This window comes from Trachemys scripta, chromosome 9, assembly GCF_013100865.1.
Source record: "Trachemys scripta elegans isolate TJP31775 chromosome 9, CAS_Tse_1.0, whole genome shotgun sequence".
In the NCBI taxonomy this organism is placed as follows: Eukaryota; Metazoa; Chordata; order Testudines; family Emydidae; genus Trachemys; species Trachemys scripta.
Genome location: NC_048306.1, coordinates 99,334,683 through 99,353,795, shown reverse-complemented (window position 1 = coordinate 99,353,795; position 19,113 = coordinate 99,334,683). Strand labels below are relative to the sequence as shown.

The window sequence follows — 19,113 nt, the reverse complement described above, 5'->3', positions numbered from 1 at the left end:
TTAAAATTTTACTCCGAAACTCTCAAAGAGCATCTTGTCTGGCCGACGAGTGGGTGCTCCCTTCGATTCCCTGCTGATGGTCTCCTTGTTTGCAGCCCATATAGATTTTGTTCCCATTATGTGTTATAGGCAAATCATTCCTTTTGTTCAGAGAAAGGGGGAAGGAATCTATTTAGGGTAGGAAAGCATTCAGGGTTTTAGCTGTTCCATTTAGAGATGTGTCTGGATCAAAGGCCTGCATCCCTGAGCGTTAAGGGGCTCTAAATCCAGAACCGAACCCAGATCTGAATGTTGCCATTAGCCCCGGAATGAGAATCCTGAACCCATCCCGTCCTGAGCTTTGCAGGGGTTGGAAACCTGGATCTGAGCCTAGATCTGACTGGTGATTACAAGCTTTCTCTGAAACCAGAGTGGAACCCCAAACTCTGAACAACTTCGGAGCTGTGGCGGGGACAGGCTGAAATCTGGTCCCCAAAACCCCTATCTGAATTCCAGCGCCCGGGCCCAAGTCTAATTTCAGTTATTTACATTGGACAATTTTGTGTTTCATACATTCCCGGCTCGTCTTGTGCTGGTGTCTCTGCAGCGCGCCCTGTTGAGAAGCAAATTTTAGCCATCTGGCACAGCAGCCTGGAAAAAAAAACGTACAACACAAACACACACACACACACCCTTGCAGATTTAGAAAGACAAAAACCTAGCTGAGCCCTATGGCTTTTGTTGAAGTCCAGGAGACATCCCTGTGGAGTGAGAGAAGGGACTGTGAGAACAGCCTGGCTGAGCGGAGGACAGTTTCAGCACAGTCAGGTTTGTGTGTGTAGAACTGTAGCAGGCAGAGGAAGGCGTGACCTGCATGGAGAATGCCAGACAACTCCAGTCACACATACACACACACACACACACACACACACACAAATCTGGGTTGAACAAAGATAAGGCAGACAGCGGAGCGTTTGGGACAAGACAGCCTATACCAAAAACACCCTCATTCCAAGCAGATCAGAAAACACCAACAGCAGCAAAATGAAGTAAGTACCCATCTGGGAAACTGACAAGGGGATTCCCATGCTATTTGGGCAGGGCTGGGGAGGGGAATTGCCTCTGGAAAATACTTTACTTTGATGATTGCTTTTTTTCGATTGCTTAGCCTGCGAGGCAAGCAGCAAATAAAACATTGTCTGCGTCTCGAATCCATGCCAGTGCTGGGCTTGCGTGCCGGAGTCCCCGGGAATTCTAGCTTACTGGGGGACGACTCACCATGCAGGCTGGCTTTTTTGGGTTGCAAAGAAAGCGCGTGCTTTATTTACACAGCGTTCGCTGGGATTCTGAAAAGTGTGAGTTTCAGCAGAGGCGTTACATACTGTACGTGTTTCTGTTTCTCTGTTCACACCAAAGTCATTTTTCTCCCTTTCCTGAGGATAAGACTTTCCTGGCATGGCAGAGAAGTTTGATCTTATTTTTCCTTCTCTGTTACTGAGAAAGCAAAGCAAAGACATAACAGGCCAAATCTTTAGCTGGTGCAAATTCGCGTAGCTCCATCAAAGTCAAGGAGGCTCACATGGTTTACACCAGCTACAGATCTGGCCCCATAGATGTTTTTCAACCAGAAGAGAAACAGTTTTTCCCTTCGCACATTTTTGTGGTTTCGAAGAAGCCATCAGAAAGTTGCATGTTAAAACTCATTTGCGTTGAGAGAAAAATTGATCCAAATTTCTCAGTTCTCGTTAACTTTCTCTGCTTCTCAGCAAAAGCTGAGGGAAGTGAGTGTGGTACATGAAACCACCCCAGATATCTACTGCCTTGCTTTTAAAAGGACTCCATCAGGTTAAAAATAATTCATAGATATAGTTTTAATTTCTTCACTGGCATAGCTAACTCAACCCCTGATCTCGCAAACATTTATCCAGGCTTTGTGCATAAATAGTTCCGTTGGCTTAAATGGCTTCTGAAAGTCAAGGCCTGAGTACCTAGTTTTTAAAACTGAAATAATATTTTTAATGGATTTGACTTTTTACACAGTCCCTTTAGTGATGCACTTTATTCACTTGGATAATGGAATTAAACTGCTTAGGTTCTGGTTAGTTTCAAGCACGACAGAAGCAGAATGTCTCATGCCAAGCAGACCTCCTGTTTTCACTGGTTTTGTTAAAAAAACAAACCTAATTATATTAGATTTTTGTGCCAGAAAAATGCACAAGACTGGGCATCAGGATGGCTGGATTATCAGCATTAATTCCTTGGGACCTGAGACAAGCATAGAATCCAAACTCTGCTGTGAGTTTGGGCAAGTCACCTAGGCCCAGAACCAGACAGGACGCCTGAGAAATGGCTGCTCACTTCCATTGATTTCAGTAGAAATTAGGAGCCTGTCTGCCTTTGAGGATCTGGGCCTTAGTTTCCCCATCTGTAAAATGGGGATAATACCTACCCTCCCAAGAGAAAGAAAGAAAGACTCACAAACAGAAAAGAGGGAAATAGACAAAAAAATTAACTTTAGCCTCTCCTTACATAACATACACAATATGTCTATTGTAGTGCAGTTATGGAGCTATATAAGCTTGGAGAGTCAGCGCTGGTCTACACTAGGAACTTACATTGGCCTAGCTACATCTCCCAGGGGCATGAGAAATCCACACCTCTAAGAGACGTAGTTATGTCAATCCAACCCCCGGTGTAGACAGCACTAGGTCACACTAGTGTCTGCCTCTGAGAGAGGTAGATTACCCACGCTGATGAGAGAACCCATCCCGTCAGTGTAGGTAGTGTCTACAAACCATCAGTCATCCAAGTTTAGTGAGATGAGGGTAAGTACTAATAATAAGGCTTAGCTGTTATAGCCCTGATTCGTTCATTAAGTCTATTTAAGAAGCTCCATTATTTTATTAAACTTTTGCATGTTTATTCTTCCATTAAATTAAAATTTCCTGAACAAAGCAGCATTAGTTGCTGTCTGTTCCTCAGAAAGCGTTAGGTGCCCTGGGTTTGCGAGGAGGCCGTGTGCACAGATAGGAAATATTAAGCCGTAGACTGCACCTTGCGCTATATCTTTCAAAGACACTTGATTCCCTATTATCTGAGTCAGCACTGACACTCCCACCCCCAACATGGGGCTAGAGGACGCTGGGCTGCTTGGGCGCCCACCGGCTGGGTGAGATGAGGTCCCGACCGCTTGCGTTCATTAACAATCCTAAACATTTCTCATCAGAGTCAGATTATTTGCCCCATATCTCACCAAATTCCTGTTTGGAGTCATTACAATCTGCCTAAGGAAATCCCCCCCATGGAGGAGCCATTCCTGGTTTCATAGAGTTCAAGGCCAGAAGGTACCATCAGGTCATCTTGTCTCACCTCCTGCCCAGGAGAGACTGCTAAATTCCACCCGGTTACCCCTATTTTAAGCTCAAAGGGCGAGCCAACCTTTCCAGTGCCATTGGCTGGATGCTAGTTGTGCAGGGCACCGCCATGGGCCACATACAGAAATATGTGCTCTACAAAATGGCGGCCTTCATGAGGCATGACCTCGCAGGTATGGTGCATGGGAGGTCGCGCCGCTCAGGGCTGCCATTTTGTAGAGCAGGTCTGCTGAGGGGGGAGACACGTTCAGGGGCTGGATGGAATCATTCCCTGGGCCAGATCTGGCCCACGGGCTACCAGTTGGACTACCCCAGAGACTAAACTGCATGCCACAAGGAGGGAACAGGAGAGACCGAGGTGTCGCTAAGGCCCCTGCACTGGCAGGGAATTGTTAAGTGAGACATGCCCAGGTGATTTTGGCAGGTGAACCACATCCCATGCTGCATAGGAAGGTGAAAAGAACCTGCATGCTTGCCATCCTGAAGCCATGGTGTACCGGTCCCAGGCACTTTTCAGAGTAGAACCACCCTTGAACGCAGGACAAACCAAGTAGATGGTGTCCTCAATGGGTTTCAGCCTGGGGAAACATTAATTTGATCTTCATGTGTGTTTTGCAGATACCTTCTGGCCTGGTCCCTTTGTGCCTTCCTATTTGGTAGTGCAGCTGCCATTGAGTTGACGGACATGTTTGGGGAGATCCAGTCCCCTAACTTCCCAGATTCCTACCCCAGTGACTCGGACGTGATTTGGAATATTTCTGTGCCGGATGGATTTAGAATCAAACTCTACTTCATGCATTTTGACCTGGAATCGTCCTACCTCTGTGAATATGACTACGTGAAGGTGAGATGCCCAAACGGCTCTATGCCATTGCTGTAGTGTGTCAACCCAAGAGCCAGGAGGGCATGCAGGTTGGCCGCGTTGGAGAACTTAGTGTAGCAGCAGCATGGGCGAGGAGCTTTTTTCATTGCCAGGGCACAAGCCTTAACTTTCCAAGTAGGAAACTAAGAGGAAGCTGAGTTGGCGCTTATCAGCCAATGGCAAAAGGGACAAAGGTAGATTGGGTGATGTTCTTTATTGGACTAACAAATGTGCTGTGAGGAGGGACAGGCAGGATGTTCAGATTCAGGGCTTAGACCCAAAGTGTGGACCTGAACCAAATGCCAGCACACCGTGATGCTCACTAAGGAGAACCTGTGGTGGCGAATGTGCCAGGATCATGGCAGATGGCAAAGATAATAGAGGCATAATGCCAAGGCCAGGAACATGCATGGAAGATGCCTTTAATTTGGAAAGGCTTTTTCATGTGCTGGGCCTCTCATCTTGAATGCTAAGTGATCCTTGCAGGCTTCGCCTTACCCTCTAGTGAAGAAGAATCCTGTATCCAACTCAAACTGTATCCAGTTCAAGTCATTAGCTATGGGCTTGTGCTGCTAAAAGTTTGGATCTGGACCCAGACTTCCCAAAGGTCGTCAGACCCAAAGGTTTTGTCTGGTCCATTACAGGAGCAGTGATTGGCTGTTAAAGTTTGGATCCAGACTTCCAGGCCGTCTTTTACAGTCACTCACATTGTAGGTAGGACTTTCTGGTTGACATCCCTCCGTGGGAGCTGTAGCAACCCTGAGCAGTCCAAGATTTCAGGCTAACATCTCCTCTGAAAGATAGCATCTCCAGCCACACCACATTTCCTTACTACCATCCTGGGGCAAACAGAGCCGTGCTGCCACGGAGCACCACCTACTGGAGCAGCCAGTACAGACAAGGCAATACGCCTGTAGTTAGCTCCCCCTTTCTGTGCTGACCCTGGCCTATAGGACTGGACATACGTTACCATTCCCGAAGGTTGTCAGTAGAGACGAGTCCAAATCCAACCTCCAGTTCCAAACCCCACCAATCACTGAGATGGGAGGAGCATCGATCTGGAGCTGACTTTCACGCCTTACCCCCCCTCTCGTTTCCAGCTCATTTCAATGTCTGCTTTGAGAAAACAAAACAAAAATGCTGGTATTTTCTTTTTCCTGCTTTAGTTGTTGTTTGAACTGCTCCAGCGTGCTGGCACCGTTTCCCTTACTAACGGCGCTCGCTGCTATTTGGTTAGTCCTTTCTGCTTCTCCTGGCTCTCCTCCAAGAACAAAGGTCACAGACACATACATACATATATAACTTTACAAAAAACCAATGAGCTTGAAGATAGAATTCATTGGAAACTCCCCAATTCCAAGCATTACCCTTCACCCTCTCCCAACCCTCACATTCTCATCATAACAATCCCTTTTATTTGCACCTGGTGCCACTTGGCAGCAGAACTCTCCTTGCCCCTGGGTTTCCATAAGAGGCTGGTATTTTTCACAGGGATTTAAATCTCAGCTGTATAAATTTGCTCCAGGCTGAAATTGACCCTGCAAAGCCTCAGCCAGGGAATGACATTCTTGATGTGAAACGCTCAGCAACATCCGTCTGGCTGTTTTGACGGTGACCTGAAAACGATCCATATGTATTTCGATGAAATAATTACAAAGTTCTGACTCAAGTGACCTGGCTAGAAAAAGTCAGGAGAGTGTCCAAGTGGCTGTGCGAATCTATGGAGATTTCCATCCTCGGTTCATCTCCCCAGCTTTTGTTAATATCGGTGGATTTTATGAAGGGGGCATACGCGCTAAAGGCCCATCGAACTGAGTGGGAGACTCGCCATTGATTTTGATGGATTTTGGACCAGTCAATGCACTCTACAACATCACCACTGCACAAACACCTGGGCTAATCCATTGTGACCATTATTGTAACACGGAAGAAAATCCTGGCTCGGGACAGGACGAGGAAAGGTCATGTGGTGCGTTGGCCATTTGCCTCTGTTTCCCAGAGGTCAACACGACTGAGGCCAAGAGTCATATTAGCCAATAAGCCGACATGGGTGAAGGCTTCCAGATTGACAGCTGCTGAATTCAGGGCAAAGGATGAATCACCTCTGAGCCGATCAGAGAACATGTCCAAATCTCTGCTTCCTGATTGGTTCGTCAGAGGTGAATAATAACTTTTCCGGAGCTCTAAATCCATTCCTCGTTTAAAACAATCGTCGTAAAAACAAGAAAGAAAGAGAACTTGCTCCTTGCAAGGAATTGGCAAATTAGACTTGGGAACTGTGATGAGCCTCGTGAAGGGCACGAAGAATTCCTCCTACAAAGAGAGATTGAAAAGATTGGGCTTGTTCACCTTAGAAAGGAGACGTATCAGAGGGGCCAGGAGAAAAGTACAAGAAATTACACACACACAAAACGACATGAAAGGAATGTTAAGGGAGCAATCTCAAGCACTCAGAAGCTAGGAGATACCAGAATGAAGGTCTCCTGTGCAATCTGAATTCGGCCCCCTTGCACGTATGCATTATGAAACCATCTTTAATTGTAGGAGCACGTACTATTTTTTTCCAGAGGATCCCTGCCTTAATCAGTGCCAGGGATGGATGGTGCTCACTCAATATTTTCTTTTATCCTCATTGTTCGGTGGGTGGCCCAGCCCTTATTTACTGGCCCCCGTTCCAACTCTGCTCTGAAGACAGAATCATTAATTTCCTTGTGGGTTTTTCCAGGGTGCTTATATCAAAGGGCTTCACAGACATTCATGGGTTTATTCTCCCAGCCTGCCTACGAGGTAGGGCAGTGCTATTATCCCCTTTTTACAGGTGGGGAACCGGGATGCACAGAGACATTAAGGTCATAGGTGTTCACTAATTTGGGGTGGCTGATTTGAGCCCGCTAGGACCTGAGTTTTCAGCATACTTAGTATTATACTGCACTTGATATGTTCACAGCATTGACTTCAGTTGTAGCTGTGAGTGCCCAGCACTTCTATAAGTCAGGCCCCAGCTTCTCAAGTCAGGCAGCAAGGAAATGAGGGACCCACAGCTATGGCCACCTGTGAAAAGGCTGGTTGAAGTGACTTGTCCAGTATCACACATGGGCTCTATGGCAGAGACAGGGACAGACTCCAATTCTCCAGCACAGCGTTCAGCATGAATCTGTCCCTTCTCTCCCAGCCGGACCCTGCCTTGTTCGCTGCACACCTTCCAGCTTCGGCAACAGATGAGGCAGAGATCCTACGGACAACAGCCTCCTTCCCTACCAAACCCTGATTCGCCCCAGGACTGTCCTGTCCCAAGCTCTCTCCCCCCCACTCCCCCAGGTCTGCCTCTTGTCCCCCCTGCATTCGAGTCAGACAGCTTCCTCCACCACACTGGGACTAATCACAGCATAAGGCCTAGGTACTGCTTAGTGGGAATGAGGTTATTGGAATGTGGGTAAGGAATGGTGTCCCTAGCCTCTGTTTGTCAGAGGGTGGAGATGGATGGCAGGAGAGAGATCACTTGATCATTATCTGTTAGGGTCACTCCCTCTGGGGCACCTGGCATTGGCCACTGTTGGTAGACAGGATACTGGGCTAGATGGACCTTTGGTCTGACCCAGTACGGCCGTTCTTATGGTCCTCCTGGGAAAATCTGACTCAGTTTCCAGGTAACTGGTGCCAATCGGGATGGTTTTGTGCACGGTTCCACCTGAGACTTAGGCCTGGTCTACACTACGGGGGAGATCGATCTAAGTTACACAACTTCAGCTACGTGAATAACATCGCCGAAGTCGACGTACTTAGAGCTACTTACCGCGGGGTCCACACTACGCGATGGCGACAGGAGACGCTCTCCCACCGACTCCCCTTGTGCTTCTCGTTCAGGTGGAGTACAGGAGTCGATGGGAGAGCGAGCTGCGGTCGATGCATCAATCACCACACATCAGTCCCCCGGTATGTGTAGACAAGCCCTAAGCGAAATGCCTCAACTTCGGTGGAATTTCTCACCTTGCTCGGACCCAGAAAATCAAACCAGGGATGTGACTCGGAAATAACAACAGATTGGCGTGATCGCTTGCGAACCAGACCGAGCAGCTTCACACAGCTCCAGGTAATAGAACGGGAGGAGGGGCAGCTTGAGATTCACCTGAACGAGAGTCAATGATATTCATTGTTTATGTCACCTCAGGGCACTTTACGGGCAAATGGGAAGAAACAGCCTCATCCCCCAGGAGCTTACTGTGCTGGGTTGAGGTTTTCAGCTCTAACTCGGGGATCTAGACACACAACTTCCATTCCTTTCAAGGGAGGGATTCTGCCAAAAGCCCCTACCTGGATTTGAAAATTTCACCCTAAGGCCCCGTCCATGTTCCTGCAGTTTTATGCACGCAGCAGGGATCTCTGTCATAGGAGTCAGCCCGGCGGATTTAATAGCAGGATCAGGGCTGAGGTTAGACATTCCTGACATCGATTTTAATCTGGTCATTTCTTTATTATAATGAAGAGTCAACCCTTTGAATGAGTCGACTGCATCGCACTCACATCACGAGCCTATGTAACCCACATCCTCCCTTCCCCGGTCTTTGCATCAGCAGTGATTCAGGAAATCACTTAAGCTTGTACTTAAGGCCCATTGATATCAGTGAGATTTTAGCATGTGCTTAAGTGGTTTCTGGAATTAGGGGCTCAGTTTGCAACCCCCACATGTTGCACATTGTGTAAATGTAAACAGGGCAAGAAGAGTCTCTAAGGCTAGGTCTACACTACCTGCCTGAATCGGCGGATAGAAATCGACCTCTCGGGGATCGATTTATCGCGTCCTGTCGGGACACGACAATCGATCCCCGAATCGACGCTCTTACACCACCAGCGGAGGTGGGAGTAAGCGCTGTCGACGGGAAGCCGCAGAGGTCGATTTTGCCGCCGTCCCTACAGCGGGGTAAGTCGGCTGAGATACGTCTAATTCAGCTACGCTATTCACGTAGCTGAATTTGCATATCTTAAATCAACCCCCTCCCCCCTTTAGTGTAGACATACCCTGAGGGCTTGTCCAGCTATTCCGGAATTGTTCCCCATGTGAACACTCTAGTCCGGAATAAAAATCACTCTGGATTGGGAATAACTAGTGCACTCGCCAAGTTTATTGTGGGAGAGCTATTCTGATCAATCTCCCCGTGTAGACAAGCCCGTACTGTTTGTTCATGCAGCACCCAACACAATGGAGCTCTGAACTTCTGGGTGGCGCTGTCACACTGACCGACACAGGGGAGGGTGTGACTGTAAGATAAAGTCAGACGACTTTTCATTGTTGAGATCAGGCCTGTCTCGAGTGGCTGCAGATTTCACATTCACCACTCGATGCAGAGGCAAGAGAGGCTGATTAGCTAGGAAAGGCCAAGCCAAAGAAGGGAGCTTTTAGGAGCAGCTGGCGGAGAAAACCAAGGTGGTTAATCACATTGGATCAGGGAAGCTGCCCAATAGGGGCATCATGAAAGAAGCCGGTATTTACGTTAATCCCAGGAGGAAAAATCATTGCGTTGTGATACTGACGTGATTCCCCCGAGGACTGCAGCTGCATTCAGCGCGTGGGATACAAAGGATAAACCTCGTGCTGTTTGAGGCACTGCGCTACAGGCTCCGGGTTTGCCGGCCCTAGCCCACAAGGAGTGGAAGGAACTGGTGGAGACCCTGATCTTGCGAGATGTCTCCAGTGAAGTATATTGCAAGACTACAGGCCAGGCTGGACTGTGGAAAGGCCAAATGGTGCCCCAGTTAGTTGCTTGATTTTAGAAGTGTGTATAACACTGCAGCATGGATACATCTTGTGCCACGCTCAAGCCACACGATGCCCTCTTGACAGCATCAGTGAGCACCCCGTCCTGTGCACATTTTTCACATTTCCATGGGACTGCAACTTGCTGCCATAAAAGGATCCCCACAGATTTGCCTTTATCGGCCGTTGTTTCCCCGGCCCTGCGCTGGGTCATGTTGCACACTTGCGTGGTGTTTGGTGAGTCCCATTTACAGATTCCTCGGCTCAGTGCTCGGACCACAGTGCTGCAAAGGAACGTCTGGATGTACTGGATGATGTAATCGACAACATTCCTAGAGAAGTTTTACCGCAACGTATGGTCAGATTCATGGCATTCAAAAAGGCCGTATTCCTGGCCGATCCAGAGAGTGGAGATTCCCACCCCATGGGAATATCATCTAGTGACATACAGTCACTGTCCTGTGTGACCCACCCCTACCCAGATTAAGTGTACAGCCAAGGGGATGGCCAGGACACCGCTGCATCTGACTGATCTCTCGCTGCCAGGATGACGCCTTGAGACCCTTAGCAGCCAGGGTAAGACAGAGCTGCTCTGTCTTCATTACTGGCTCCAGGTTTGTACAGCGTTGCCCTCATCCCACTCTCCATTGCTCCCAGCCTGGACTTGCAACAAGCACAGCTCAGCCAGTCCAGAGAACCTGGGGCTGTAGCTAGAGTGAGACCCTAGCAATATACAGAGATTTTTAAACATTTTCTAAACGATGGGCCAAATGAACTGCTGGTGAAATGGAATTGTGTCCATCTACATTAGTGGTGAATTTGTCCCTAACTGCCTAATTTGTATGTGCACATTTGCATGCTCAAGTGCCTCTAAGTACCAGCTTAGCACAATCACACGCATATTTTCAGGACAATTTAGAAAACGTAGCCCATAAGATGTATATGCACCTAGGATCTTCATTCAAACCATCTGCTGGGCTAGTGTAACAGCAGTGATCCCTGTGATCACCAGGGAACTCCAGATTTAACAGCATGAGTGTCAAGAAAGAGATCTTGGAGGTATCAGGGATAGTTCTCTGAAAACCTCTGTTCAATGTGCAAGGTAAAAACGCAAACAGAATGTTAGAAACCAATAGGAAAGGGATAGATAATAAGACAGAAAATATCATAATGTCACTGTATAAATCCATGGTACGCCCACGTCTTGAACACCGCCTGCAGCTCTGGTCACTCCCATCTCAGAAAAGATATATTAGAATTGCAAAATGTACAGAGAAGGGCAACAACAATGTTCAGGAGCATGAAACAGCTTCCATATGAGAGAGATTAAAAAAACTGGGACTGTTCACCTTAGAAAAAAGAGATGACTAAAGGGGGATATGATAGAGATCTATACAATAATGATTGGTGTGGAGAAAAGTGAGCAGGGAGGTGTTATTTACCCCTTCACATAACACAAGAACTAGGGGTCACCCAATGAAATTAATAGGCAGCAGGTTTAATGTAAACCTAAGGAAGTATTTCTTCACACAATGCACAGTTAACCTATGGAACTCATTGCCTGGGGATGTTGTGAAGACCAAAAGCATAACTGGGTTCAAAAAAGAATTAGACGAGTTCCTGGAGGATAGGTCCATCAATGGCCCTTAGCCAAAATGGCCAGGGACACAGCCCTATGCTCTGGGTGTCCCTAAACCTCCAACTGCCAGAGGCTGGGAGTGGACGGGATGGATCACTTGATAATTGCCCTGTTCTGTTCATTCCCTCTGAAGCACCTGGCACCAGCCACTGTCGGAAGACAGGATCTTGGGCTAGATGGACCAATATGGCCATTCTTATGTTCTTATGTCAGTGACTGGGATGTGGGTGGTCATGCCCAGTGGCTAGAGCAGGAGTCGAGTCAGAGCCCAGGCTCAGAGCTGGAGTGAGAGGCCAGAAGCCAGAGCCCAGAGTCAGCACCAAAGTCAGAAGCCAGGAATTGGAGCCGAGGGTCAGCCTGGAGTCAGGCAAAGCAGGAGCAGGGATGGGTTCAGGGCAGAGGCAAGGAAAAAGCAGGCCCTGGAGCTATCACAACTGTGAGCAAATGCATTAAACAGCTGCTCACCACTTCCTAACTCTACCGGTAATTAAGCACTGGAGCAGGTGACCCAGGAAGGCTGTAGATTCCCCGTCGTTGGAGGTTTTGAGGAACAGGCTGGACAAACACCGGTCAGGGATGGTCTAGGTATGTTTGGTCATGCATCAGTGCTGGGGACCGAACTAGATGACCTCTCGAGGTCCCTTCCAGCCCGACATTTCTAGGTTTCTATGGATAGAGACACAAACATTGAGACAGAATCTGGAACCCTTCCAGGGCGATGGCATTTTCTCTCAAGACGAGTCCCACGTACTCAACGTAAGAGCCGCGGAACCAGGCTTGCAGAAAAGAGCAGCGTCCTCACTGAAGGTATCTGCAACTCTTTATCTGCGATGGACTCCATCCCCTCCAGCACATGGCGCGGTGACAGGCCTCTGGCAGTAAAACAAACAGCAAGGTCACCCTCCCCGGTTAATATTTGCTGCTGCTGCTGGGGACTGTATACTTTTTCATAGATCATTTACATCCCGAGAGCCGGCTGGTAATTAAATCTCGGCTGTTTGTTTGGAGTGTCCCCGTCCAGGGTCATTATGTCAACATTTTCACTAGAGAAGATGTGTCCCTTCGGGAAACATCAATTGCAGCGGAGAAATTCACTGCAAGACTACGCTGAACTGAATCCGGGTTTAAAAAACAGCAACAGTCTCTCTATTGCCTGTTAAATCCTCTTAAAAGTTGAACAAAATGCCTTCGGCTTTGACCATCTTTTCCAATTCAGTCCACCTCGCGTCCGTAGTTCAAAGCCATTTGCACCCAGAGGGTAATGATTTATGAGCATACCACGGCATTTCTTCTTGGGCAATTGCTGAGGGGTCCAGAAGAAATGAGGTCTACCTAGGCACACACTGAAGCAAGAGATGCAGGCCCTGCTCCGTCAGATTTCAGATTCGAGGCCAGATCCTCAGCGGGTTTCAGTCACCATAGTTCCTTTGATTTAGGCAGAGCTACAACGGTTTTGTTGACACTGCCCTTCGTATGGCACGGGCGGAAGGATAAACAGGGCAATAACACCTTGGAGATTGTTTTGAAATCCCCAAGTTAATGGAATTTCGTAAGCTCCAAATGGAATTTGGTCTTTCTGCTCCGCACTGGAAATATCTGCAGCAGGAAACCAGCACAAAGCAGGCAGTCAAGAACCGCAGCCATCACCGCTTCCTTTGCCCTCCCAGGAATGCACTAATTGGACGGAGGAGAGCAAAACATACCACTTGTAATGTATATACATGGCTCATTAGGCAGAGCAATCCCAGGGCAGGGCTGAAGGCCCTCTGGGAACATGACAGCAGGAGGGGAGATACCAACAGATTGGAGAAGGACCTTCAATAGCGTCTGCAGAGCGTCTCTGCTTTTAACGTGTACAGCCGTCTCGTGAAATAAGTCACACGGTATGTGGGATCCTCACAACGTTCCCAAAGATGATTCTTATTATTAGAGATGAGGCCAAGTTGGGACATGAGCCCCGAGCCCCCTCGGTCTCAGCAGAAAGTCAGATCTGAAGGATGTAGGACAGGTTCTCCTCTGCGTCAGGGGCAGAACAGCGGATCTACACCCCTGGAAACTTTGAGGGAAGTTGGGGCTCAGAACCGATGGCGGAGACCTATCTTCATTCATCGTTTAAATCTGGCGGTTGGGAGGGGAGGTGTTGAGCTGACATTTCAGCCGGTGTTCTCGTCTCCTTGTGGGAAGGAGTTCCCCAGTCTACGTCCAACTCCTGGGAAGGTTCCTGTCTCCGATACTTGTGACCCTCCCCCTGTTGGCGGACAGATTCGTTGTTCCAGTACAATGGAGCTGTGGTGGGAGATCACAGTTGCAGAGGGGGTGTGGTGTCTCTCGGGTAGCTACGGTCAATCCCACAGAGGGCTTTGAGTATTGGGACAGAGGCCTGGTGAGGCAGAGCAGAGAGCAAAGCGCCCAGCTGATGCCTTCACAGCGTCGGCAAGCAGAGGGGCTGCTGTGTTTTGTACCAGCTGGAGTGTTTTCCGGGAGCTTTCATTCTCCATATGCTGCCTCTGCCTTGTAGGCGCCATACTGCATGCAGATGGCTTTCTGCTTTGTGTGGCGGGCCTGTCTGCAGCTGGCGTTCGCACTGGATCAGTCGGACACCGAGGCCAGCAGACAAGTGCTCACAGTAACGTGAGATGATGTATGCCCTGGTGCTGCCAGCGTGGAGTCTGGGCCTGCAGTCTAGGTTAAATCTAGCCAGGTTGTAGATCGGCTCCACCTTTACATATCTGTCCTTCATTTAATGTGAAATCTAAAATTGTCACGGTCCAAATGCTGCCCCCTGTCTCTGTGGGCCAGTGCAAGGCAGAAAGGGTGGGCTGTACGTGAGGCCCTATGTCCCCGGTGAGCCAAGAGCCAGGGTCCCACAGGGGCTCCCTGCACCCCAGGGTTTGGAGGGGAGGAGCTAGGCATGGGCTCAAAGCAGTGGGGCTGGGGCCAGGGGAGCAGCACAGTGAAATCCTCCAGCCCAGGAAGGGGGACGGCACAAGTGCCCAGGCTGCTGCTGCCTTGAGACAACAGAAATAGCCAGGCAGAGATGTCGGGGGAATGGATGCCACGCCAAGCTTGCCACCCAGCCCCCGCTCTGAACCTGGCACCTCCCCCGGGCGCTGGGTTGCAGGCCTGGCACTAAGGAAAGAATTTGCAGCTCTGCATGCTGGGGAGAGCGTGAGGAACATCTTGAAACCTCCTGCCTGTCACGCTCACAGTTTCCACACACACACCCCTCACTCGTACAAACAGAGCCCTGTCCAACTCACAACCCCCCACACGCCCATTCCCCTGACTTCTGCAAACACACACACACAATCGCCACACACACCCATTCCCCTTCCTCGCACGCACACACTCACTCGCCTCTCTCTCACACCTTTCGCACTCTCAGACCTCTTCATTTGGTTGGCGGGGGCCCCCGAGTCACACCCACCCCTGTCCGCATCCCAACAGAAACAGGAGCTCAGTCACTTGGCCGCCCATCCTCACATCCCCAGGACAGGCCAGATCGTCCAAACCCAGCAGCATGCAGAGCCCTCTCCTCTGTGGGGCACGGGGAGCAGCCGTTCCAAACCCTGAGACCAGACAAGCCTCCGGAGGGAGGGAAATGGGAAGATCAGGGCAGCCTCAGTGCTGATCCATTCTCTGGGCAATGGGGGATGGCTTCTTTAGTCCTCCCCTTAATAGAATTCACTTGGCATGAAAGGGAGCAATGCTGGCATGAGCTGGGAAAGCAACATTCCTTCTTCCCCCCGCCCGTCCCCCCCGTGGGAGGAAGCAGGGGGGCTCTTCCTATTCCAATCTCCTCATAGGAATGCAGGCAGGGTGCTGCGAACAGCAGCTGGAAGGGGTTACAATGCACAGGCCAGCATGGAGCTAGGAGCCAAGGGAGAGGACAAGCTGACAACAGAAAACCACAGCGACGGACCCAGATGGGTTTACCGCAGCAGCGTTCATCTGGGGTCTCTCTCTGCTCTGTACAGCAGGCAAGCTGCACGCCCGCTGGTTTGCACGGAGGGCCTGGCAGAGTCATTCCCAGCATGGGTACGCGTACTCCCACCGGCCTGATGGAGCCAGCATGCCACAAATAGCAGTGTACCTGTGTTCTGCATGGGCAGCCACCCCCGCCAAGATCCTAGGGGCGTACTCAAGGTGGCTAGCCCCTCCCGCAGCCTGTGCACCGGTGCCGTCGGCGCTCCCACGGGTATGTCTGCCCAGGATGGAAATTGTACCTCCAGCGCCAGTGAACTCCAGCAAAGGCGTATGAGAGCTTATTCCGACGGGTAATTAAACAATACCAGCCCACTGAAATCCGGGGCTGACAGGCATTTAACATGATTCATTTGTCCCCCTTCCGTGGAGAGATCACAAAGAGGAACATTTTCCAAAGCAGCCAAAGTTCCATTTTCAAAAGTGACCTGCAGGACTTTCAGTGGGACTGGGACATTGAAGCCTTTTGAAATTGGGAACCAGACGTCACTTCGGATGTGTTAGAAAACTGGACCCCAGCGCCTTTACCAAACGTCAAGGAATTTAGCCTCCCCGTCCCACTACGAGTCAGGAATTAGCTCCATTTTATAGAGGGGAACGAAGAGCTACAGAGCAATTTACCTGAGGCCAGAGGCAAGCTAGAGCAGAACACAAGAGTCATCTCTCCTTTGCCACAACACCTACAAAAAACCTCTCGGCGGTTAGTGGACTGAGATGACTCTCTCTGACGTTGACCAATATTGTCGCACTGTGGCCTTGGTCACCTCTCTCTGCCTGTATCCATCGGTATACTTAGGCTGTCAGCTCTGCGGGGCAGGGCGGGTCATTTCTGTTCTGTGTTTGTACAGCGCCTTGCACAGTGGGGTCCTGGTCAAGGACTGGGGTGCCTACGTGCAACCATGCTATGAATAATAATTGTAATAATCACTTCTATATGAAATATATTCGGCTAAATGAAATTTCACTGAAATGGGCTGTTTCATCGGAGCCGAAATGTTTTAGAGAGACATATCAGTTCCAATGACGTTTTCATCAGAATGGTTTTGAGGTCTGCTGCTCTCGGGTTATTTCTGAGCAGAGAGAGAGGGGGCGAGTGCCATTTGGACACAATTCCATTTCGCGAAAAAAGTTCAAAGGGTTTTGGTTTTGTTCTGATGCGTAACGAAAACAAATTTTGAAACCTCAGGAATAGTTGTGAAATGGAATTGTCCCACTGCTGACGGTTCTTATAATCTCTGTGTGTACCACATAGGCCCCAGGAGGCCAGCATGCAAAAACACAGGCATGCAAATTCAGAGGGGAAAGTTTGGCGATTGGGCTGGGGTGGGGCGGTACTTGGTCCCATCTGCTTATTTAAAAAAATCTCCCTGCCCCTGTTCCTAATCTCTCTTTCGGATATTAAAACTGAATGCAATTCCACAGGTTCCTGATGCAGTTCAGTTACTTATCGCACTGTGCTCAGCTGAGACAGTAAAACTAGGCTGGTCAATTTCACTTTGGTTCCTAGTCAGTTTCACTTTCTGGATCTGGTTCACAGGACAAAATCGGTTGCGTTTGGGTCTCCAACACTGCAGGGGAGCGTACATCCCAACGACACTCCAAACACTTCTCAATTCAATTTTTAAAAATAAGCCTGTGGAAATCTTTGGGTTGGTTTGTTTCTTTTTAACAAAATCTAAACGCTGGGCCTCCCTCTCCTTGATGGCTCCCTTGAACTTGCTGATTGGAGCACCCTTTGTCGCTCTGTTACTCTGCCTGGCGTTCTCCTGGGGTTCTGAAGAGGCTCCCAGCAAGCGCAGAGAAGGATTAAGCGGTGCCCGTGGAGCTGATCAGCGTATAGGCAGGAGATGGGTGGGGGGAACCTTCCAGAGGCGAAGAGCTGTGAATATAAATTGCACACCTTGGCTCTAACCTTCACATTCTCTCCTCCTCCCTGATTCCCCCCTCTCCCAAAGCAGACTCAGCTCCCCTTTTCTCTGTTATGTGTAGCTGATATTACCAGGTCTTTTGAATGCCTCCCTCTGTCTGACCAGGTGGGTGAGGTAATATCTTTAGCAGGCCAACTGCTGCGGGTGAGAGAGAGACGTTTTCGCTTGGAAGACACAGAAATAACCCCTGATTTCTGTCCGGGAATGGAACACACAGCCGTGTCCCTGACCCTGCATGTGTAGGTCAAGCTAATGTTGCGTTATGTCACTTCAATGTTGCGTCTTAGGGACAGAGGAATCACCACATTGCATCAGATCAATGGCCCAACTAATGTTGTCCGTGAGAATGGCCAGTACCAGCTGAGGTTTCAAACATCCATAAGGGATACTGATAGAACAACCTCACCTAGAGGAAGCTTCTTCTTAACCCCAGGCAGCTGACTTTTGCTGCAATGATGTCATGAAAGATGCATAGCCATGAGCGCGCTGGGACGGACAGTGTATGGGGGAAGTCTGCAGTATCCTTGCCAGCACAGGGCCTGGTGGGTGGTTAAGCAGAAGACTTCAGTCTTCAGGGATGTAAATCTGGCACCTTTCAATCTGGTGACCCTTTGGCAGCCGTCGAGAAAAGAGTTGTTGGTTTCTCTGTCTGCCTCCAGCATAAAGCTGTAAGTGGCATCCTGTAGTCAGGCACAGCAGAGAGGTTCGAATCAAATGGATCATGAGAAGTGGGCGCTCTCTCTGTTCCCTGGTACACTAGCGGGGTTGGGGGTGAGTGGAAGTTCATCCAGACGCTGTGCAGATAAAGAGGGAGCTTCAGTCTCCAGCAGTGTCGATCTGACGTGTCTCGCTAGCTCTTCATCCTCTAAAATGTAGATATATCTTTTTTAATTACAATAAAAATAATAATCCTATGGAAACTATTTTTTCATACCTCATGAGAGAGTCATTCCTCAGCTGTTCTTAAGCACTGTTAATTAAGACAACCTGCTGAACCATTTCAAGTGGTCACATGATAGATGGCGCTTGACTCTCCGCCTAAGCTGCGGCAAACAGAATGTGAGTTCAACAGGAAGGGGGACTTTATGTGGCTGCAGGATGGGCCTGGGCAATGGGGCAAGCCACCAAGAGCAGTTGCAAAGATGCCAGCTTTGGAGTGCTTCAAAGCTCATCTGTTCTTCATCAGTTGGAGACGCCTTTCTCAATGTTCAACTGTTATTGGGTTCAGTGGTGTTTACTTACCCAGCCGGGGAGAAAAAATTCCCTTCGCTACAGACATTACTGAGTGAAGTCTGGTGGCTTGTGCTGTGTAGGGAGGGGTCTCACTGGCTGATCATGGTGGGCCCTTCGGGTCTTAGTGTCTATTAAATGGGTGGTTTAGGAAGAAATCTAACTTGCCCTGATACAGGATTGACTAGAGACCTCACTGGAAGCTCTTCCACACCAAGTCAGTCTCCTCGTTGATGCCTTTGGTGGCCTGAGCCCTTTCCTATGAGTAGAGTGTCCACTGTGAATAGCGTGCACCATGCTGGTTGCCTCAGCTGAGCAGACGGGTGAGTCTCCAGCCATGGCTTGTGTTAACAGAGTCTTTCTTT

General features: G+C 49.2%; 1 protein-coding gene across 4 annotated transcripts in view; it reads left to right on the top strand.

Annotated features, from left to right (window-relative positions):
• The first annotated feature begins 688 nt into the window (after nucleotides 1-688).
• Nucleotides 689-19,113, top strand: part of MASP1 (mannan binding lectin serine peptidase 1) — a 64,265-nt gene continuing 45,840 nt past the window's right edge. Inside the window, exons 1-2 of one of the 4 annotated variants that reach the window (XM_034782680.1) lie at nucleotides 689-1,028; nucleotides 3,972-4,197. In XM_034782680.1, coding sequence (XP_034638571.1) covers nucleotides 1,024-1,028; nucleotides 3,972-4,197 — 231 coding nt within the window. In that variant the 5' untranslated portion in view covers nucleotides 689-1,023. The remainder of the gene's footprint in view (nucleotides 1,029-3,971; nucleotides 4,198-19,113) is intronic. The other 3 variants (XM_034782682.1, XM_034782683.1, XM_034782681.1) reach the window with 3 other exon arrangements.